A 24,014-nucleotide genomic window follows, 5' to 3' on the forward strand; every position below is an offset into this window, starting at 1 on the left:
CTTTCCCTTAAAAATGTAATCCTATTTTTCAATGCTAATGGCAGGTCCTTGAACTTAATGAAACTAAAAGCTTCGTTTAGAGACAAAGGTCAAAATAAAAATCATTCAAGTATGTAGGATACCTAGCCAACTGTAATTTTGATCTTTTGAGATTTCATTTACATGACTATGTTTAAATAGTTAATTATTCCAATAATTATCTTGTGCTTCTGTTGTAGGACTATGGATGTTACTGCAAGAGACTTGAGAGAACTCCTCTACTTGATAATGAAGATTCCACATTCAAAACAAAGACTTGGATCCATGAGGCAGCTGTTTTAAAAGCTGTTTTTTTACACAGCACACTCATATAAGTATTGCTACATTTCACAGATACTTAAGACTCTCAGAACGAAAAATACTGCAAAATTCAATTGTTTGTTTTCATGGTGTATGGACAAAAACTCATCTGAAGGTTTGAATAGGCTTATGATGCTTATGTTTCAATGTTCCAATTACTATACCTCAGTTTCTTCAAGAAAGTAATAACTTTAAAACATCTATTTTAAATTAAAAAAGGCAGCGGGAGAACATCTTGTAGCTGAAATTATGCACAACTAACTTTAATTCAATTAGTCATAAATTAGATAGCCTTAGATTCCACTTAAACCTGAACAGGAACAACCCTGGAAATACAAAACAATGCATCATATAGAACTCATAGTGACTGCATTAGTCATTTAGACAGCTGGTTACTAATATTAAACTTTAAAAGCAACACAAAAAAAAGTCAGTGAGAACATGTTAGCTAAATCTGTACAAAGCCCACAGAAAGCAGAAAAGTTTAAAAAAATTAATTGGAACAGGTGACAAAGTTTCAGAAATACTTATTCTATGAAATAGAGAAAAACTGTACATTATTAAACATCTTTTTAAATGCAGTTTAAAATAATCTCTGTATGATTAGAAAAGATTTATTGTTCAAAGTACAGTACTACTGCATACCAGGACACTAGTAGCACCAGTTATGTTTGCTCCTCAGATGACATTTTACTCTTTGAAAGAGTAAACTTCTAGAACTCTAAACAATAGCAAAACTTTTAGAAAAGCAAATAGGAAGAGGCAAACGAGAAGTTGACTCAAAAATGCAAGGTGATGCAGGCTGAGCACTGCATGCAGCTACAAAACAGTCATTAATATGTACATGACTGACCAGCTTCAGTAAGCTAAGACTGAAATACTCTCTTTATAGCCTCTCCTTCTCTGCCTTTTGCCTGTAGCCATGCCCCTTTGATGACACAAACAGCAAGCAGACAAATACAAAGTCTGCTTTCTCTCATGTGTGTACACGCTCTTGTATTTAAAAACAGCAGTAAAACTAGTCTACAGTTTCTTTCAGACAGCTAAGAGATTTTATTAGTTCTGAGTCTGCATCAGTAACAAAAGACTATTCTGGGAACCAAAAGCACTAGCTGTAAAACCAAGTATGCTGTTATCACCGTCAGCTATTTTTAAACTGAGCAGAAAACAGTCATTTCTAGCTAAGGTAGTGATTTCTACATAGCAATATTTCAATTAGTTTCCCAGCAAGCCAAGACTTCAGAAAGAACCATATCAGTCAAAAGCAAACAAAAATAGCTGCCTGCCTTGTGATATCACAATTACAGTCTGGGAGATCTGAATCCACACTGCCGTCCTCCGCCATCCTCACAGCATGCAAGTCCTCCGCCACCACCATGAAATTTTCCAGCATTAAAAAGAAGAACTTCCACTCCAAAAGCCTGCAAACGCTGTGCTTTGGGCGGGGTGAGGAAAAGGGACACACTTCTCTTTGCTGGTGAGTACTGTACAGAAAATGTTGCACGCTAAACAAGTGTTAGCAGCCGTTGCTTGATAATATGAGACTGAATGGTGACAAGTGGTCATGTTTCTAAATAAAACTTGCATTCATCAACATGTGCCAGACTTGATCTCCAAGAATGTGGACCGTGAGTGCTAGGGGAAGGGATGAAAACACAACAAAGCCTTCTTTGCAAAGCCTGAGCAGTTGCAGCGATAGCACTGCTTCCTGGCTGTAAACATCTGTAACATGTTTTGCACCAGGCTGATATATCAGAAAAGTCCATCTGAAAGGATGAAAATTTGCTGGAAGTCTCTGATGCAGAGAAAGAACTGCTTTTCTGTAGCTATCTCTACTGCAGTTACAGACCTCCTCAGAATGCATAGAAAATTTAAAAAAAAAAAAAAAAAAAAAAGGTGGGTAAGGAAACAGAGAGAGAAAGAAAGAGGAAAGAGAGGAGGCTTTTACAAGTGAAAGGAGAAGTTCCACCGCACAGCATAAAATCAACAACTAAAGATTCAGACTGGAGGTATATTAACCATACAATACTACTAAAGCATTTTCATAGCACACTTTCTATTAGTTCACTGCTGTAGCAATAAACCACTAAGAAAAAAGCTCCAGGCAAGGGATGACTGCAGCTTTCCAGAAAAGCATGCAGGATATAATAATTAATTCATTAATGCTGTCAGGGATCCAGAATATGAAAGTTGCGGTTTATTCTCAACACCAGAACAATTAATCTGCATTTACTAGCTGAGTGCAGCCAAAATTCATGTTATATGATACATTCCAAACTCCAAAATATCATAACAGTAACACACCCCAGTATATAACAACATATTCTAAAGAGCCTCTGGACCCTGCTAAAAATTATCTTGGAGGATGTAGACCCTTTTGTCCAGTGGGAATTAGACATCAATTCAAGTACTTTGAACATACATTAATCAACAACTATGGGCTTTAACAGCTATCAGCCTAAGCTATAGCTGAACTAGCAAAATTTCCATGGTCTAGCATCAAACCTCTCCACCACCATTTACTTTCCAACTTCAGCAATGCAACATTCAAACTTTGCAGAGTTCTTTTCACTTCAGTAAGCACTGGAATGGAAAAGTTTATATGTTTAATTGAATACAATAGTGCTGAGCATGCTAGATGAGAAGGCCAAGTCGAAATGATCTGGAAATAAAAGTAAATCAATATTTTACATAAATTAGTTTAGAACTAGGACTTAACATCCTGCTTCATGATAACAGAATGAGACAGCTTAACTGTATAATATAGCAGTTTATATCTCCATACCCCAAGAATGACACAGAATCCTGAACCTGTCCTTATAAAAGACACTAACCTCTAATACTGAACAGACAATACAGAACTTTTAAAGATGTGTTTTGCAGTTTCTGAATGCAAACATTTTTCACTAGAAGCTTCCTGAAGCTACTATTGGAACATATTTCTGAGTAGGTGTTTCAAAAGACAAAAACATGGCAAATATACTTTGTATTCAACAACTGGTGTCGTATCACATCCTCTGAAACCAGCAGGCTCCTCAACTGTAATGCACCACTTCCTGACTTAATGTTTCTGTAAGAAATATACAGCGTTCAGTACTTTAAAATGAACAGCTATAAAAGGATCTGGAACCACCAGAATGCTTCTGCTTATGTGAAATTTACTGCTCCCAGGCTTACAGATTTCAGAACAGGAATAAAATAAAACCATACGAAAAAATAACAGATGAAAAAAGATGACAAAAAAACCCAAACACTTTTGCTGCTAACAGGGGTTAAGTATTACTAATTCATATGTCCCTACATCACAGAAGTGTAAAATATAAAGTGTATGTATATTTTATGAACTGCAAAATTTTGACAAAATTATGGTTGGTAATGGGACGGAGGCTGTAGCACGACTCAACAGAAAGGATTGAAACAAAGAAACCAGGTTCTTCAAATAGTAAACGACAATTCTGTGTTTCTTTAAGTTATGAAAATTGCTGTTATATTTTTGACTTTGAGTAAAAAGAATCTTTAACCTGCAGTTACTCTTCTCCACCAGTGAAAAACTAATCAGGCAGAAAAACTAAGGCTTAGTTTTGGAACTGCTCTTCTTTAAATCCAAAACTACAAATTCACTCTTTTGATTCCTCTGCCAAGAATTTTCTAGAAAACCTACATTTGCACCCAGTCTTAAGCACTCATCGGAAGTAAGAAGCTACTGGAGCAAGGCTCACTAAAGCTGCCTGCAACCAATCCTCTCTCATTCTAGAAGATAATATTTTGAACTGACTCTTCTTGAAGAAACGATGTCAGGTACTGTAAAGTAAAACAGGAAGGTGAATTTCACAGAAATGTGTTGATAGTTAAGAATAAACTTATTCACAGTTAATGACAAAAAGGCAGACAATAAAGAGATCTAAAATTCATGACATCCAGCATATTAATCTGTCCCATGTAGCATTTAGAAACAACACAACTGTTTTACCTGGCTGCTATAAGATCTAGAAGATGTTGCCACCTGTCATTGATCTTGCTAAGTTTGTATTCAATCTCTGATGCCTTACTCTCATGGCTGGCTTTAGCAAGTCGCTCGCCCATTTGCTGAAGCTGGATTTTGTTCTTCTGGGCTACAGCAATTTCCTCTTGATAATCCTGGACAGTAAAGAGCAATCAAAAAGTCAGGGTACGTATTCTGAATACACTCTTCTCTACACTCCTAAATGAACCATCCAAAAATATAAGTGAACTTTGGTTTTTTATGGTGATTAGTACAGTCGAGAGACAACCTCTTAAATATCAGATGTATAACCATGAACATCTTTATCAAAATAATTAAAAAACAAAACAAAACACAAGGCCTTCTATGAATATATCTGCTGTAGTTAAACTCATTACATACAATTCTGGTTGGACATACAGTGAAGCATTCGGATGCCTCTGACTCTGCATAAACTTAATTTTCTGGTGTCTCACCTCAAGAAAGGCAGGAAAATACCGCAGAGCGAGAGAAGCACACAAACACACACCCCTGCTGGAACCTATAAACATCAGTGCAAGGTAAAACCTCAATTTCAGCTAATTCAGTATCCTCTTTGCAACAGAAAACAAGCAAGCAGCTAAAGAACAGTATATTATTTTATGTGCACCACACTATACCTTTTTAAGTTTCTCAATCATTTCTTCTATGAGGATGTCGCCATTTTGAGAAACCTTACTTTCCATTTGCGTCAGCCACTCACAGAGCTCCTTGTTCTTCTCACTGAATACAGCCCACTCATTCAGTCTCTCACTAACTTGTTGTCGACGTAAGGAGACCTTAAAACATTTGCAGAGAGTAAATAAAAACAAAATAGTAAATGCATCTAAGAGATGCTTGAAACACTTTGTGCCTCAATGTGAACTCCTCTGGCCTGGCAAAAGTGTTCCAGCCACTTACTTGTCATTAAAACAACGTGGACTTGTACTGCAAAAACTTTGTGTGACTCTCTGTGAGTTTAGAGGTAAGTGTTAATCTCAAGTTTCCTGTCAGCTACATCCTATTGCATAGAGAGAGGCATCCAAGCATTACTTGGGCTCAGTAGCCTATCAGTATCTTGTTTTATGTCTCTAACCCAAGGGTTTCATTAGAAAATAAAAATAAATTTGGTTACAATTTTTGCTTACTTAAAAATTTTATAAAGTATATTAAACATTTATTTTTAGTCTAATAGATTAAATAAAAAAGCAAGATAAAATTGCTTGACCAAAGCAAAAAAAAAAAAACCAAAACAACTTATATATATATCATAGGACAAACTCCAAAAGACTGTCTAATTTGTGGAGGACTATGGTTTTTAAGTACAAAACTAAATGAAAGATACACAATATTTTGCATAAGCAATTTTATACTAGAGTTCAAATATTAGTCCCATAGATTATTATTTCTCCTGAATGGACATGGCACACTGAGAGATTCCAAAAGACTAAAGTGTGCCCTGACAGAAAAGGCACAAAACAGGCAAATGCTGTAGTCAGTAAAGAAGAAAGAACAACATGGCTGTGTTTAAGAATTTGCTGTAGCAGTGGCAGCACCTTGGACTATGAATAGTAATAGACAGACAATGACAGACACCGAAATTAAAATAGCAGCAGAGCATGAGCAGCAAAGTCATCTCTCCAGTTTCAGACATTTGTACCACTACTTACTTCCTCCCCATTGTAATCTGCATTGTTGCTGAATTTGTATCAGCATTTCAGCTGAGATGAAGACTGCATCTGCTCTTCCATAAACAAAGGTGATCTGTTCTTTAACTACCATGTTAAGTTTAAAAGGGGCACACACATGATCTCACATTTCCTTTTTGTGGTTCTAAACTTGATGCAGCTTTCCGGAAATGAGCAACAGTTGAGCAAAGTGTTGCACTAGGTTACATCCTGAAACATTCAGTATGCACACAACTAAGATGAAACTTCTTTACTTGGCTTCTTCCTTTATCATAAACCTATATGCAGTGACTATATTGTAGTTTAGATGTACCTACATTGGCTTATTCAAATGCAAATAATTCATAAAGAGTTCTGTGCTGTTATCTGTAAAGCATTTTTCCTACTTAGGGGATGGTTTTGAAGCCTTCACAGGTACTGCACATGAGGTAAGTATTTCCAAGTTAGTTATCTGCACTGCAATCTCTACTGAACCACAGAAATAACATTATGGTAACCTGAAATGCTGGGTGACAGAGACTCCACTACTTGAATTTCTAAGTGCAAAATGGACACAAAAAATGCTAATAGCATGATGCACCTGAAAAACAATACTCCTCAGCTCACTTCACAGCCAAGCAAGTCAGCCTCAGACTAAGACAAACGCAAACACCAATGTCTGAAGAAGCAGAAGCTGTCAGGAGAACTGAAGGTACAACACAGTAATGTTGAGTGGGAGGGGAGATCCTTCCTGAGCATGGCTCCTCTACCAAAGCTCAGCAAACTGTATTACTTCTGTGTTTTTCCCAGCCAACCATGCCACAGTCCCATAGCACAAAGACTTTTTTGTTGTTTCTTCAAGGCTGATTAAATATGACCTCACAGCCATGACAAAGTTCAAGACATCTAGAAACATAAGCAATCACTAAAGGAGAAGCATTTCAACAGATGCTTTCCCTCATTCAGCAAGAGTTTTGAAACTTTGAAACTTTTGAAACTGAATGTGTCTACACGCATCTTTTCCAAAAGCTGCCACTTGCATTCAGTTTTTCTCCCAACACTTTTCTAGCCTGCATACTCCTACCAGGGCTCAGTACTATACTTGCCTGGTGGCACAGCTCCTCCCACTGTCTGTGCAGAAGCTCCATGCGCTCACTGAGGATTGAGAGATCATCTGCGCTGATATATACAGACAGGGTCTCCTTCAGCAGAGAGAGGTGAGCAAGGTCATCTGTCCATCCTTCAACAGCATTCTCTAACTCCTTAAAAGAAGTGCACAAGGAAAAAGGACCAGTTTGCAAACAAATAAAAATGTGCATGGGTTGATGAAGCATGAAGACAAGCATTGTTATACCACTGAATTAAAGTCGTATCTCAGCAGACTCACCATTTCAAGTGGACAGTTTCAGCCTCACTTAGAAAAAGACAATACCAACCCCCTATGTACCAATGTTTTCAGAGTTATGTGTGAGGTATCTCCCCAATAGAGAATGTAACAAGTAGTTGTAACTTGTAACAAGTAGTCACAAACTAATACATTAATACTACTCAAAACTCTCTAAAGTTTAAAGGAATTTGAGAATTCCAAGTTTTGGGTTGGACTTTTCTGTATTGAAAATATTTTCAAGTTGTAACCCATTTCTAAACTGCAAAGACTAGCATAAAAGTGTTGTCTAAGACCCCTTGCAGTAACCTCACCTCAGATAAAAAGCACTAATACAACCCCTTAGATACCATGAGTTTAAATTTGAATCTGGAATTTCTATAATAAAAACACACCAGTGTTTAGCACTTCCACAGTACTTTTCAGATCCCCTTCTGATCAGATCTATATTTACACTGCAGGGTAGTGAGATCACTCAGGTATTAGGCTGTCCAAATATTACACGGATAGTTTCATGTCACGGGGATGGCAACTGGTTTGCACTGTCAGTAATGTCAAGCCTATTAACAATAGAAGAGGTTACTGCAGAAGAGAATGAAAAGATGAGACAACAGTAGACAGAGAACAAGTACTTCACCTTGCAACGAATCTGCTCTGCATGCAACTCATCATGGTGTTCTGGCAAAGGCTGAGAAAGCTTTTTTTTGAATGATCTTAGCTTCTCCAGAGAGTCTCCAATGCCCTTTTCGGATTTTTCCCAGTCCTGAAGGCAGAATGTTTATTAGACTTTAATTCAGATATGGATTACACTTATGCCTGTTCATTTGCCTAATTAACCACTAAACAGTTAAAACTTTTTTTTTTTTTTAATAGTAATAACATGCCCAGAAATTCCCCTCTTAATAACACTAATAGTCTCAGAACTTGAGTTGTGTACAACTGTGTCAATTTTTTTCTGTGTATGTCTCTACTAGAAGAAATGCACAAGTCAAAGCCTCCTGTTATTACAATGTTGTCTAGATCCAACTCTTTCCTTTCAGAAAAGCCTCTCCTTCCCAAATTATTTTTCACTTCCTTTCTTGAATACCTGTATTAAACATGCCACCATTCCTTGACAATATTTCCATTCAGGTGCGTCAATTTCAGGAAAAAAAAAAAAGTTATTTGGGATACTGCAAATTCAGGTCACACTGAAGTACCTGCAGTATCTCCTCTAAATTATGATTCTAGCAGCTACACCCAGCGTTAGTGTTTGTATACTTTCGAAAATGTTAAATGTGTCCATAAAATCAAACCATACCAAATGTCATGAGACAGTATGGTTCTAGCAGCATCACCTGCTTGTTAAAACCTATTAAAAAGGTACTTACAGACAAAGAGATCTCTGATAAGCCAGTCAACCCATAAAGAATGCCAGTTGTGTCATATCAGAAAATACTGAACTTGTTTTTCTCAGTCTTCTGTTTCAAGATATTCTCCGTCTACCACTGCCTTTGTATTTCTCTCCTTCAGTTTTTTCCAACCTATGTCAGTATTTCATGATCATCTTAAGGATGGAGAATTACAAATAACTGGTCTTGGGTAGATAGATCTTGACATTGGCATGTAAAGGGAATAAGGCACTTCTGATTTTCAATAAGCTATGTATAAAACCTAACCTGCACTGTGCAAAAGAAAATACGATTTTTTTCTCTATGCTGAAAATAGGACTAGTAGGAATAGTCTTTTTTGGCAGTGTTCTTGAAATACCAATTAAAACATATCAACTCACATACAAGTCTACTGTGAAGTATTATTACTGCTAGTTTCAGAAGTGGTGAAATGAAATTATGAGCTCATGTAGCATATATGCAATTCTTGTACTTGTGCTTATCCCTTGAGAATGCTTTTCTTCAACAGGATTCATAGTGAGAAACCATGGTCTTGCTGAAGAAGTATAGAAGAAATCACACACTTACTTTCAGTAGTAAAGCAAGCTGCTTCTTTTGTTGCTCCAGCTGTGTGCTAGCTTTCTTCCAGTGCTCCTGAATTTCAGTGAGCTCTGCCTGCAGGGCTGCCTCAGCCCCACTGTCAGCAGAGAGAAGCAGTTGCTTCCCAGCTTCCACAGTGAGGATATAACTCCCTTGCTGCCTTAGCAGCCCTTTCTCTTTAAGCTGAAAAACATTAAAAGCTTTCTGTCAGCTTTGTCTTTTTAATTACCATTAGCAATTCATTATAACCCTTTCACAACAATTTACTGCAGCAGACCTTTAGAAAATTTCTCCAAGGAGATAAAGACATGAAAGTCTTCTCTCTCCCCATTAATATCAGTATCTCAATTGGTCTTAAAGATTAATAGTTCCTCTAGAACCTATTATGCCCCTAAGCTTTATGATTATATGGATCTTCCAGCCAAAAAGCCTGAAGACACCAAGCTGCTACACAGATACTGTTAACCTCACATGAAAATAGACACTCAAGATGTCCTTTTTTGTCAGCTGGAGTACATCCCTCAAATAGGACATCATGGCTTTTTTTCAAGACCATTTCAGTATGACATTTGCTACAAAGGAAAAAACAGAAGTAACTAAGGCTCAAGAGAGAGAGCCCAGTAAGTTCTCCATTGCATGTTCTTTAGGAACTCCACCTTTGGTTCCATCACACTGCTGCTTCTGAGGCTATACCAGTTTCAAAGAAGAACTAACATCCAATATTGCTTTCTGCAAAGCAGATAGTCTGAATCTAATACATTTTAAAAAATGTTTTAAATGATGAAGTCTGTAAAAAATGCAGGGATTTTTCCTCTTTCTTCAAACACACTGGACATACCTGCACTTCATCCAGTAGGGCTCTGGCTTGCTGCAATGAGATCGGAACGATGCCCAGTGTACTCGCTGGCTGACAGGGTATTTCCACCAGCCACTTGCACAGCTTCTCTGCCATCTCCCTGTAGCGTTGCCACTGGTGAATCTGGCTGTCAATGATCCCCCTCCTCTGCTGTGCCCGGCGAATTACCCCTTGCCATTGATTACTTAGAAGAGTTAGCTTCAGATTAAATTCATCCCTATTATGAGTAGACAAATCAAAATACATAGTAACCATCATACTTTGATCTATTTGTTTAATGAAATAAACTGAAGGGAAAGGGAAGACCTTTTCTGGCTGCCAAAAAAACAAAACAACAGGAAAAAAAAAAACAGGAAAAAAAACACTGAAATCTCATGATAGTATAGCTGACTGAGAATGAGAACTTCACACTTCATGTACCAGAAGAATCAAAAGCCTCAAATTATTGAGACCTTAAAAAACCCAGACATTTAACACAATAAACCCTTCTACTTTCTTCCCAGAAATATAAAAATCTACAGGTTTTACCAGTTTAGATTAGCCAAATTCATAGTAAATCTTGGAGATTTCACAATTCACACCCAGATTTACTAATGAGCTCAAAGCCGGCATAAGGTATACACAGCACTAACAAAATTCTCACACCCTGAAAAATGGTTCATCATCAACATGACACCCTTAGCAAAGTCAAATCATATGCACAACTGTGAACCCACTGGTGTTTTCACTGATTTTCATTCATTTGATCACAATCATCTAAAATGAAATCTCAGACAGCAATGAATTCCTGTTCCATCACATTTAGGTTACATGTGTTCCTAAATGGCAGTAGGTAGAGATAAATTTACCTCTTGGTAGAGGTAAATCTCCATTTGGCATAAATCAAGTGTAACTCACTAAATTTGTCACTGCAGGGTCCTTTGGTGAAAGTGTGATTTTGAAAGTACATGGAAACAGACATATATGTGATGTGCTTGATAATCCAAGACAAATCTTTGTCAGAGAAGCAGCCTCAAGGCTGTTGTATTCACAAATGCATTCACATATTCACATTTCCCATAGCATCCTAAAGAACACTGTCCTATTTAAGATCTGGCTAATTCATAGCTTAACCACAGCAACAGTAACTTCTACCTCAGAAGAACATGATCTGAACACTGACATCTGCTATCTTCTCTGTCTGGAAGCTCCCCACTAGTTTAAGTATCACTTCATATAACCAGAAGCAGCAACAACACAGGAATGTCTACCTGTCATCCACCTGTCCTTGTTCTAGGAGGTGCTGCCCATCCAAGATAATTGAATGCAAAATCTGCTGGCGGCTGAACATCTCTGCCTGGAAGAGCTGTTGTACAGGAGACAAGGATGTTAAAACAAGATCTTACATTTTAATTCTATCTGTTACGCACTGGTAAAAATGAATTTTCATGTATTTAAACTCATTTAAAATTAATTCAATGGGAGTTTTGTCATGAACTTACAAACACATTTAAAAATCTCACTGCTGGAGTTACTTGCTGCTTCTAGTAATTATTATTAGTACCTTGACATTAAAAAAACAAACAAACAAACACAACAACAACAAAACCAAGCAAACAAACAAACAAAACCAAAAATAAAACCCCAAACTATTAAAAGCTAAATAACATAAACAGCAGCTAGGTTTTATGTCTCTAAATACACTTGTGTGATTGGCACTACAATTTTAAACAAAATCCAAATAGCATATTTTTTGCATGGACAGCAGGGGCACTTTTTATTTTCTTTCTTGTTTAAGACTATTACAGTCCTTTGCCTTGTTAAATTGAACTTATGCACAGATTGTGTGTGAGAGTGTTATACAAACTTTTAATACAATTTTACACTGCACTAGAACTTTAAAAGAAATGGTCAGCCATGTGTAGGAGGTAGAAACAAATTTTCCACTCTGTCCAATTTATTTTCCAATTTTCTCCATCAGTCACAATAAACTTTCTCAATACTTTTAAATCTCCCTTATTACTTATATACTACTTAAGACAAAAAATTACCTAAGTACTACTTAAGCAAAGATGATTTAAATACATACTAAATTTTATTTTTAAAAACATCTTTTCTTTTAGTAATGGACCATGCCTCTAGATAATGCTGTTCAGGAATGTTCTTATGTTGACAAAAGTACACCCAGGCATCAGCTCAGAACTGAACTCAGTCCATGTTCAAAAAGCTTTCAAAAAGATTAAAAGAGAAAGGATATTGCCATGAAGCTTGAGATTTTTTTTTCTTTTTTAGTGACAGTGTTCACACTTGACAGAAGTTCACCCTCACCTGAACTGAGAGCCACTATTCCCCAAATTCAGATTACACCCCTGTTACATGGCTTCCCATCAACTCAAACTGTGATGGAGCAATTCTTGCATCTGCAACTGGCAGCAAAATACCCACTGGCACCTATACAATTAAACTCCTAAAGCACATTGTATATAGTTTAGGACTTCTAGATGAGGGATTAATTTTTCAAAATGAGATTTTGCCTCTCTGAGTCATGGAGTTAATTTTGAAAATGTTACCCAGGTCATACATTTTCCCATAAAAAGAAACAGTGTTGTCTAATTTCCTTGTAGAAGTATTTGATAGTGTTCTTTGAATATGTTGGCTCTTATGAATGACTGAGCCTGAACCAGAGGGAAACTAATAGCTCTATTTTCTCATGAAAAAAAAAAAAAAAACACCACCACAATACTGTGGCACTGAGAATTTCAGAAACCTGAGCAAGAGGATACAAATTCTCCTTCCTGTCACATCTATTTCTGTCAAGTTAGGGGCATGGATGAAGTACAGGAGGCAACAGCATCTACCAGCACTGTCGACAGATTGGGACTAAACAGAATACGAATGTTTAATAAAACAATAAAAACTCAAAAAAACAACCCTCCAAAAGTGACAATTTTAATATTTTAAAAAAAGAGGACAGGTGAAACAAAAGCTTATCAAGTATGAGGAGCTTTATGACTACATTCCTGCACAGGAATGACTACATGATTGTCCTGACAGACATTTTTGATGAAAATGCCAGTGTTAGGGCATTATATTTGAAAAAAGCATCACCTCCACCTTGGTGGTTTGTACATTTCAGTGGGAAGTTATTTCTAAATAAGGCCACTGAGGTAGCTGGGCTGCTCTTTGATTAAACACCAGCAAAGTTATGAGTCAGCACCAGCAAGCTGATAAGAGAGCTGGAGGCATTTCAGTATCCATTCTGGGAATAAGTGTGGAAACAGAATATTTTCTTACTATCTTCAAAAATACAAAGTAAAACAATCCGAAAATTCATCTCAAGAAGTTTAGATTTGACCCTTTCAGCTATGAGGAATGGAATGAAAATCCTTCATGGGTATCAGGAAGCACTGCAAAGAATATTGAGTACTGAGTATGTTGAGATTATATAAAATGCCAAAAAGCTTTAGGAAAAAAAAAAAAAAGATTCAATTTATCACATGTTATTAGGATGAATTATAGTATTTAGAAAATCAGATATTAATTCTCTAAATCCTGAGAGATGCCTTTATAATTGTAATACAAAAAGCTTTGACAGAGTGCCTGAGTAACAGTTAGCTAAGCTACCTTCCCAGATAAAGTTTTCAGGAGAGAATTAAGCTGATATCTCAAGACAATTTAATGTAAGAAGATTGCTGTTAACCCCTTTCAAAAAACTGTAACTATGAATGGACACAGCAACAGAAGGGAATTGTCCACTTAGTCATGATTTCTGGACATTCAAATCTCGAACAGCTGAGACATCTTGACTTACAAAGACACTCTGTCCAGTTAATTCTGGCAGCACTGAGAGGAAATGAAATTGATGACATTCATGAAAGCAAAGGCAGTTAAATGCTAAAGCAAATGTATGCTAAAGCAGGCAAAAATGGTTGTGAATTACTTTCTGCTATCAGACATTCACCCAAACACTCTGCTGTGGGATACAAGGCAAGAGTGGAGGGGGCAGGGGGAGGACATGACTCTCCCTGTGATCTGGCTTGAGTCTATGGGTTGGCTGAAAAAGTTGTGGGAACTGAAACTACTGTGGCCACATGGGAGCTTTGGTATGAAAATTGACTTGTCTTACTTGATCTTTACCAGGTTTCTTGGCAGTAACAATATGGGTGGAAAAAAAAATTGCATTACTTGACTTCACTGAAGAATCATAAATGCATCCTCTAGTAAAAAACTCTGAATCCGCTTTCCCCTGCAGCAAAAGCTGGGCTAGTTCTTGATTTCTTGCAAACAGACAAATAACTCCAGCACACAGCTCAGATCAAATCAGTCTGTTCTCCACGGCAATGTTACCAAATTGAGGCTCCATGATGAGTTACATTACTTGGCACTTGACAGAAAAGTCTTCCTTTAACATGCTCTTCAGATGCTTTGTATGTTGGCAATTTAATAACAAATACTCAGAATAAACAGAAAGAATGAAGATTTTCTCCAGTTATGACTGAAGACAAAGGGTCAAATTGCATGAGGATAGTTAGGTTATACAGAAAGGTCAATAACAACTTTGAGTTCCTTGGTGTAAACCAATCTGCAGTAGATTAAATGTAGGTGAGAAGCACTCATAGGCATACTGATACATTATACACAAATGCATACTCAAGTCCTCCTCCGATGTGGGTACTAGTGATACATTTGCATGCTTCTTTTTTAAAGATATTCTCAGACAGTGTAGGCAAACATGCATTCCTTTTATATATAAATAGTATGTGTAGCAGTTATGTATAAATACACATGATGACTTGCCTCATGTGCCCTCTGTTGCTCTAAAAGATTCTGGTAGTTTCCTGAAATCTCTGCTCCCAACTTCTGCTCAGTCTGAACTAATAAATCCATCCAAGTTTCACATTTCTCCAAGAAGGTCTGCTGCTGCAGCAAGAAAGACTGCAGCTTACTGAAAGAAAAAAAGATGGATTCAGGTAAGGTCTCCTCCTCTCACACACTGCATTAAGAGCATCTTGCAATAACTTTTCCAGCAGAAATCCAAACCAGATGTTATCGCTTTTCCCACTGAGCTGCCTCATTCAATTTATTGAGTCAACGCTTTGAAAAGTAGCGGTCTCCCTCATTTCAAATTCTGTTCATTTGTGGCAAAACCAACATCTGGGCTCACTGGCTTCACTCTTTACTTATAAAAGTATACCGAAGGAAAGGAGCTTAATGAAATATCTGTAACATTTTTATATTCTGCAAAAGGTGTAATTTCTAGCTGTTGTAATCTAAAAAAGCCATACAACGATCTTTAAACATCTCCACCTGAATCTCTCCGTAGTCTGAGATGAGATCAGAGACCAACGTCTGTTCAGGTTCTGCATCCTTTTGATTTCTTTGTCATTCAGAGGGAGCCTGTAACCCAGCTCGTTAAGACGGTCCAAATCTGGGGTCATGCTGCTGAACTTCAACATCTGACTCTGCAAGAGACAACAAAAGTGATAACTAGAAGTTGAGTAATTACACTATTCTCAACAGCGAAATTATGAACAAGCACTCAGTTAAATCTGGAACGGCCTTGGTTGCCACCAAGTGGCAATCACTCCCTATGCCAGGGAAGGACTGCATTTCCAGTTTTCAGCCTCTGGTCCCAGTCCAGGAGACTTTGGCTCATGTTTAAATGTGCTCAGAGAAGTAAACTCAAATGGCACTGAAATATTTTTCTGAACTGGGGATTTACTGCTTAGAGCTGCAAATGTAGGCAACTGTTTGAAGCCATATGTTTATATTTAAAAAAGTGAGCCTTTTTCCTTGTTTCCTAGACTGCATGCTAGTCTGGCAAATTCCCATTGGACTTACTAAACTTTTTATTTTTAGATTTTTACTTTTGCAGTATGGAAATACCCAATTCATTACATTAGGAAAATGTCCTATTTTTTAGCATGTCCAAAGTGGAATTTTGTGCACAGTTAATCCTGAGAGAGAAATAGTGGAAGTTAAAATGACAAAACCAGCATAGATTGCAAAGTTCATCAACTTCTTGTCAGGGCCTCTGAAATAAAAGAAGGGAAAAAAAAATCCCCCTCCAAAAAAAAGAGTGATAGAGCTCAAAGGGGTATCATATGGTACACTGTATAAACATTTCTTCAGTATATCGAGATATACAAAATAAATAGATAACTTCATCCCTAAACTAAATATCACTAAGACAGGAATTGCATAAATTATAAAAAAGTCTAGAGTAAAAAAGGCAAAAGCAATCTCCAAACACTACTAAAATTTCCATTCCCATTTTGATTTGATATTAATTTTATTCGAAACAGTTTGCCTTTCCTTTTCTTCTTTACTCAGGTGAAAAGCAACACAGACAGTAACTCCTTGACTGCCATCAAACTTCTAAGTTCTCAGTCTTATAATCTGCATGCATGACAGTCCTTTAATACATAGAGAATGCATGTATGATGCCTGTGCATACCCTGTACTACAAAGAGCCAGGCTACCACTAAAACAACAACAATAAAAACAGCCACCAAAAAACCACCCAAGTTACACTTTCTGCATTTAGTAGTCACCTTGAGTTCCTCCATCCTACTCTGTATTTCTGAGAGGTCAGATGAATGACTGGGATCCTGTCCTTTCAAGATTTCTTCTGCTTCTGTTATCCAGCCCTCAAGGACTTGCAGGTTCTTGGCAAAGGTTTGATAATCCAGCACTCCAGCCTTGAATATAAAAGGACCCACAGTTTAAGAACTTCAGCCACAGAGCATCCATATTGACATTACACTCCGGTTTATTCTTGTTATAGATTTGCAAACAGCTATATAGGCTAAGAGCAATTGTAACTGCTGCTTTGCTTACAGATTATGGATTTACTGGGGTTTTTTGTTTGCTTGTTTTGGTTTGCTTTGTTTTTTTGTTTTGTTTTGTTTTTCTTTTTAGGTTAGAACACAAGATTTTGATCATAGTAGAAAGGCAACACTTCAACAAAGTGCATAAATATCTCCTTGCTTTGAAATAGACAACCTTCTCTAACTTACGAAACTAACTTCTCTGCTTAATTTATTGTCATCAGAAAGAACCAAGTGTTGCTCTTATTGCAATCTGAAATGGTCTCTATGCTGGATTCAAGTATATTTTCTACTTTCAGCTTTGGCTTCAAGGGAAGCCTAAGAAATGTCGTTGAACAGGTAAGAGCACTGTCTTTTACCAAGCAGTTTGAGCTAATATATGTGTTTTTAGGTACCACAGGATGATCAGATCAAGGACTGAAACAACCCTCTGCATACCTGAAGTACAGCCTGTTGCTTGCGGAGAGCCTGCTCTAGGGTTGACAGATTCTGGCTCAGAGAAAGCTGATCAGACTGTATAGTTGCTGCTGCCGAAGCCTCCACCTGGCTTTTTAGTTCTTCTCCCAGTTCTTGAAGAACAACCAGTGACTCCTGTGCTGTCTTCAAATCCGTGAGTACATCCTGTGGCAAAAAATTGAATAAATGTATAAATAGTTAATCTGACACTCTGCTGATGTCGTCCTCCCCGATTTAAACGAGGAACGAAATGAATGGGCTCCCCCACTGTAAAAAAACTTATATTTACTACTGTAATTCAATGCCAAAGTGTCCACTCACACTCTGTATGCAAACTAAATAATGTGCAGAATAAAAAACACGTTGAAGTACCTGTGCACAGAGCAACAGGAAGAAATGACTGCTCAGCTATCTTTGAGCAAGCCCAAGTTACTTAGGAGGCAATATTTGTTGAAACAAATACTTTGAATTTACTGACATACTGGTCATAAGCAGTGGCAGCCCTCACTGTGGATTGACTCATGAGGCATCTCTTTTTTTCCTGCTATGAACTACCGGGGAGATGAAAAAGTCACTTTTGTAAATGGCCAGACATAATGGCTAAAGTATGGGACATCAGAACATAAAGAAATTATTCAGACCGAACAATTTGAATAGTCAGTCCAGATGACTATGGCAGCAAATGCTTGAAAAGTTCATTAATGCATTCATTTCTGTCCTTGCAACTGTTTTTCTTACACTAAGACAATTAACATTCGATTTTTTTGTTGTCAATGATAGTTAACATTAACTTAAACTCAAAAGCACCAAATTGTAACCACATATAGGAGAGAAACTGTCCTGCTGCTTTGAGATACAGTCTTGAAAAAGGGAGAATCTCAAGGTTTCAGAGTGAACGAAGTCCTTCTATAGGAAGGATAAAGAAATCCTCAGAACATACACAGTCTCCCTTCATTCAGAAAAAGTGAGCCTACGTGACTGGTGGCAATGTAGTCAAATGATTTTATTTTTCTTTCTATTATAAGGAACTCGACAGATTGGGTAGATATATTTTTCCCAAGCAAGTATCCCTTCAATAAGCAGTGACTCAAGACTGAATGAAATGGTGTAATTTATCTACCTTCTCCAGAGAACTGATTTCAGATATAGGCTTCTGAAACAACTCCAAAACAAGCCATGGAGGGATCACATGAAAAGTCTGAGAAACGCATGAGATTTCATTAGCAGATCTGTCTCTACTGAGCCTGACACATGCGTCAGTAAAAAGAACTGTGTTTGCACACAAGTTTCCAATACACCATGTATACAGTTTAGGAATGGAGAGCCTGTTGTGATTTTTAGCCCACAGTGCTGTGAAAAAGTTTAAAGCTTAACTGAACATACATTGCAGTCTTGAATCCAAGTGGTAACTTCATCATCAGCAATGTCTTTGCTGGTAGCAGTCTTCAGGAGTTCATTGGTCTGGGCTTCCCGCTGATGGACTGTGGAAGAGCACTGTTGGTAACAGTTCTTGTACCTCTGCCACAGCTGAAGGAGGCCCTTGCTGGCACGCAGCCGCTCTGCAATCTCCTGCAGAAGGTTGTTCCACCTGGTAAAGACATTGGATGAATGATCAAAGCCTCTGAGTCCACAAAAACTATCCCTGCCCCTCCTTCTCTCTGCTGTTTCCCATCATCTTTTGGCTTTTAAGAAATTTGGTAATAATCAAGATCTAGACATTTGGGAAAAAAAAAAAAATAATCCAAGAAATATGACAGGCTGTTCTGACCATCTTGGATGCTGTATATTAATGCTTGAGGGTTGGAGCTGGAGTGCACTTTTTGAAGTGAACCTCCTGCTATTTTCACTTAGCACACTTTGGTTCACTGCACAGAGCATTCACAACCAACCACGAACTGCTAGTACCAAATTCCTGCAAGGGTCTAAGAGGGTCAAAACAGATGTAATCATGAAACTATTTCCTCTACTGCAATTTCCTCCCAAAATCTGACAGAATATTTAAAGCCATAAAGTTCAGCGTAACTCCTGTCTAAAATACTCCCACACCTATTGAACTCTTAATTTCTTTATTATCCAATTAAATTCCTAATCCCCCTGTAAATTCCTGTCTCTAATGCCAACCAGAAATATGTACTTTCTAAAATATGCTGGTATTTATCAAATTGCTTCATTATTTCCTCACTAAAGGAAATCACAACATTTTTCAATTATTATTATATGATAAAAATGGTGAAGTGAAAATTCCAACAGTCATAATTGAAGCTTAAATCTTACAGCATCTTTTTTTGAAATAGGGTGAGTAATTCCTTGCCTCTACTTCCAGATTCTAGGACAGGATAGACCACAGATCAAAATAAACTTGGCATGATTGTATTTTCAAGAAAATCCCCAACTTTCCACCAAACTAGTTTTTGCTTTTGGCTTCTGCCTTCCTGTAACTTCTTCTCTGAGTAAACCCTTACACTGGATCTGGCCTGGATTTCAATGTTGGGGTAGCTGTTTGCCAAGCTACTGATGAAAGCTTAGACTTACTTGCCTATCAGGGACTTTTCTGCCCTTCCTACAACTCAGAAAACTCAGAATAGCAACCTGGAATCTGGAGAACCTAGTGCCTGCATAGTAAGTAAAATTTTCAGACAGGATTCTCATATTTTAAGTGTCGTATTATTTTCCAGCACAGTACTTCTGAATCTTGGCTGGCAGCCATGCATGGGGCAAAGCTACTGACAGTAATGTCCAAATGCTTTGCTGGAGAAAATAATGTTCCATTTATTATTGGTAGTAAATGAGACAGTTCTGCTCCATTTCCTGACAGAAGGAATAACACTGCCCACCCCTTCAAGCCCTCCAATCTCAAACACCATAAAATAATATATGTAAAAAATAAAAATGATGGAAAACTGAGTCAATGGATAAATACAAAATTACCACTGAAAGTAAAGTTCAATACTCAGACATTTTCTACCTCATATTAACTTCTTTCAAAGTATTGGTAAGTGTTTCGGTCACTGGTAGGTGACATTCTTTCAACAATAGATTGGTCACAGAACCAAATTTCTGTAAGCTATTTTCTTGCTTTTCCAATTCTTCTTGTAGGCTCTAAAACAGATAGAATAATAAAAATAATACAGAGATATGTGAGGTATTACAGTTGCACAATGTAGAAATGTTTCAAAATAGTACACAGCAGTTACATCATACAGGTTATGAATGTAAAACTTGATTCCGTGGGTGTTGCATCTAAATAGAAAGTTGTTTGTTTAATATAAAGTCTGTTGTTAGATTCATGTCAAACAATATCAAGGCATAGCAAAAAGTAAATTTTAACCGAAAATTTTTGCAAATTGTAAATGCCTTGTAAAAGAAATTATTCTAAACAAGCACTCTCACACGGAAGAAGTAAGTGCATGGGACTGCTACAGAAATAAAAACTTAGCTCATGAAATAACATAAATAACTTTTTCCTGTTTAGAATGAGACCAAAAAAGTAGCAGCATAAAAAAGCTTTATTCTGAAAAGAATGTTCTTGCTCTTTCACTTATCAGTCTGAAGTGCTGCTGGCAGAGAATATGTTCCTTTTTTTTGAAACCTTAAATATTTACAGTTTGGACAGCCCAGCAAATCTCAACCTGATCAAACAGTATAGTCAAAATCTTCATAAGCAAAAGAAGTAATTTTCTGTACCTCTTGTTTTACTGACTCCGCATCTCTGACATGTGAAAAATGAAAACCTAGTAGAATGGCTGTAAAGTCCACTAATGTAAGTTCTTCAAATCTTGGTTTGCAAAGCACTGTTCATGCTTAGGGTATTTGATTTTAAATAAGTCTGGACTTCAAATCACTCATCATACATAATAATAGGAACTTAAATTTGCTGGCAAATACTAAACACAAAGTCTTGTTACTTTAAGCATCTGGAAATGTTGCATAATTATTTTTCATTCCAATGACAACAGCTTTCTTTGAATTACAAGTTACTCTGTGTACTAGAACAATAATTTTAATAATTTTAAATGTATTTAAATTAATTTATTTCAATTAATATTAACTAATAATTTTATAACAGGACTCTCATTGTATTTAATGCTTTCTTTACAGTGAGAAATCACTTGAACATGAGAGCGTCTCAGCTTTTAGAACACTTTCTTTCATTTTCAATCCACTGCAATCACAGGGTGGAGCGGCTGAGTTTTAAAACGTGATCTCAACATGTAGCTCAGAAGCCTGATGAAGCAGAGCAAGAAACTTTAGTTTTAATGGTCACTAGCATGATATAAAAACTTTTAACAATTTGACAGTCTGGATCAAAATTTAAAGAACAGCACCAAAAATCTAAAAAGAAAGCAACTGTCACCATTTTATTTTTCTGTAAAATGCAAAATAAATGGCTGTTTGATAATGTGTTCTCTTAATGTCATGTGATTATAATGTGCCCGTGTGTCTGTACTTCAATTTTTTATGAACCAAAATGTATAGTTATCTGCATCCATGCAATAGAGGACAAAATCCTTGAATCCATCCTTAGAATGTCAAGAGGCAGGATATTTTTTTCACCTGAAGGTTATCAACTTGGACTTTCACAGCTTCCAAAGAACCAGTAAGAAGACAAAAACGGGACAAAGAATATCTGGCTTCTGTCAGATAACTATTCAATTCTTCATAAGCCACTTTGTAAATGCTCCACTGATCAAGAACAGATTGCAACAGTGTCTTCAGTTGGCTAACCTAGGAGGAGGGAGAAACAAAGAAAAACGAAAAGCATTCAAGATATTTGGGTTTTGTTTAAATTATTTCCTTCCTTTTGATCTTAGATACTACTTGTTCTACATGTCCACTCTTAATCCTGTTGTAGAAATGAAGATTTTGCTGGGTTTACACTAGGTACAGCATAATGTTCTGTTTGATTTGCTGGGACTGAGAAGATACCAAGTCCATTCTACTTTGGTCCAAAGCAGGATGAAGAGATATCACTTAAGACTATGAAACACTTAGCCCTAGAGCAGGCAAATCAGAAAAAGTACCACTAACTAAATAAAGGTACCACTACCAGCAGAAAAGGTAGCACTAACACACTGCATTCCTCCTGAGAAGGCGAACTGATGTTGATCAAGCTCTGGATAATGACAATGCTGATCTCTTCCTTATTCTGTGAGATCTGTGTGTTTGAAAACGTCGTTCCTTACAGATCATTTGGTACTTTTCCTGTAAACGTCAGGACACATCTAAAAAGCTTCAAATACAAGGATTAAAAGCATCCTTGAAATAGGAAATTACTCATTTTATACGGAGTGTACACACAAACTTGGGTATGGATGGAAACAGTGACACAATTCAGAATCTCTTTCCTTACAATACAGAAGAAATCCACTAGCTGCAAACTTCTAACTCTTCCTCTCTTCCATGCTCTATTTCTGGAGCTACAATTTTTGCCCCTTGATGATTCTTTTACCATGTGATCCAAATTGGCCCAGGAATGGTTAATTTCTTGCAGTGTATTCATAACTGCAGAAGAGACTTCTTCCTTCTTGTTCTGTATCAAAGAAAGACCACTCTGTTCTACATTTTCTACTTCTTTTTCTTTTGTTCTTATTGATTCTTCTAATTCCTGGAAAGAAAAAAAGAAAAGGTATGTGAGCATTTTTCTTCGTTTAATTTGCTAGATAATGTCTTGAGATAGAAAACATGCCCACAAGCACCTTAGTTTAAAAAATAGGAAAGTCACACTTCCATACTCTGGCCTTTTATTCTCAAGAGAATCATAACTCATAAGTGATGTTATTTAATATTTTATGTTCCCTTTAGAGCATAGCTGTTGGCCTTTAGTTTAAATAGAAGCCTGTCCTCTGTATTAAACTTCTGTGTAATCTTCTGCTTTCATGTAAGAGTCCAAAACTCATTAAAAATAGGGCTGTTTGAATACATGGGAAAATTACTGTGTGTTGTAGATTGTCCTAGAACACTGAGAGGGCTTTTTAATAATCCAAAGCTGCCTCAAGCCTCTGGAAAAAAAGGAATTCTGCCACCCAAGGAAAAGGATGAAATTACTTCCTAGGGAAAGATGTCAATTTGCTATGTCTTCCCTTTATTCCTTTACCAGGCCCCAGCAAAGCCCCTTGCCTGAGGACAGCAAACCTTCCCTTTTTCTAGATGACAAGTTCACTGGAGTCCAGCCAAGGACAAGAAGCAAGAGACTGCAGGAATTTTCTTTATTGCCTCCTCCAAGTTGCATGCCATTGGGAAGCATTAACAAGCTTGACAGCGTTTCGCTCTGCTCAGTGTTCCCACACACTAACACAAGAAAATGGGAAGAAAAATAAATGGTTGGCCTGAAAAACAGCTGAAGAAAACAGGGCTGAGTACATCAGCACTGAGGCCATGAAAACTTGTTAGTGGCTTGTTTTGCTGCTTCAGGCAAGTGCTGACTGTGTTGCTGACTTAAGATGACATTGAATGAGTCATGGAAATGCTGATTCAAAGTTCACGAGTTTTATCATGTTTTATCAACGTAACATTTCCTAGTCACCAAGCCTGTG

The 24,014-nt window shown here is 37.1% G+C and overlaps 1 protein-coding gene and 1 long non-coding RNA gene across 3 annotated transcripts in view; one reads left to right on the forward strand and one right to left on the reverse strand.

Annotated features, from left to right (window-relative positions):
• Positions 1 to 24,014, reverse strand: part of SYNE1 (spectrin repeat containing nuclear envelope protein 1) — a 304,124-nt gene that overhangs the window by 34,474 nt on the left and 245,636 nt on the right. For both annotated transcript variants that reach the window (XM_082048748.1, XM_082048747.1), the window contains 15 exons: positions 22,931 to 23,086; positions 22,036 to 22,206; positions 20,447 to 20,580; positions 18,865 to 19,069; positions 17,464 to 17,646; positions 16,750 to 16,896; positions 15,503 to 15,657; positions 14,993 to 15,140; positions 11,467 to 11,561; positions 10,199 to 10,433; positions 9,349 to 9,543; positions 8,028 to 8,153; positions 7,113 to 7,268; positions 4,981 to 5,139; positions 4,310 to 4,476 (listed from right to left, as the gene is read on the reverse strand). In XM_082048748.1, coding sequence (XP_081904874.1) covers positions 4,310 to 4,476; positions 4,981 to 5,139; positions 7,113 to 7,268; positions 8,028 to 8,153; positions 9,349 to 9,543; positions 10,199 to 10,433; positions 11,467 to 11,561; positions 14,993 to 15,140; positions 15,503 to 15,657; positions 16,750 to 16,896; positions 17,464 to 17,646; positions 18,865 to 19,069; positions 20,447 to 20,580; positions 22,036 to 22,206; positions 22,931 to 23,086 — 2,432 coding nt within the window. The remainder of the gene's footprint in view (positions 1 to 4,309; positions 4,477 to 4,980; positions 5,140 to 7,112; positions 7,269 to 8,027; positions 8,154 to 9,348; positions 9,544 to 10,198; positions 10,434 to 11,466; positions 11,562 to 14,992; positions 15,141 to 15,502; positions 15,658 to 16,749; positions 16,897 to 17,463; positions 17,647 to 18,864; positions 19,070 to 20,446; positions 20,581 to 22,035; positions 22,207 to 22,930; positions 23,087 to 24,014) is intronic.
• Positions 1,662 to 21,893, forward strand: LOC309437928. Its single transcript, XR_014183685.1, has 3 exons — positions 1,662 to 1,816; positions 17,417 to 17,635; positions 21,580 to 21,893. It is a non-coding gene; the product is annotated as an uncharacterized lncRNA (long non-coding RNA).

Source organism: Streptopelia decaocto (genome assembly GCF_964273445.1).
Source record: "Streptopelia decaocto genome assembly, chromosome: 3".
In the NCBI taxonomy this organism is placed as follows: Eukaryota; Metazoa; Chordata; class Aves; order Columbiformes; family Columbidae; genus Streptopelia; species Streptopelia decaocto.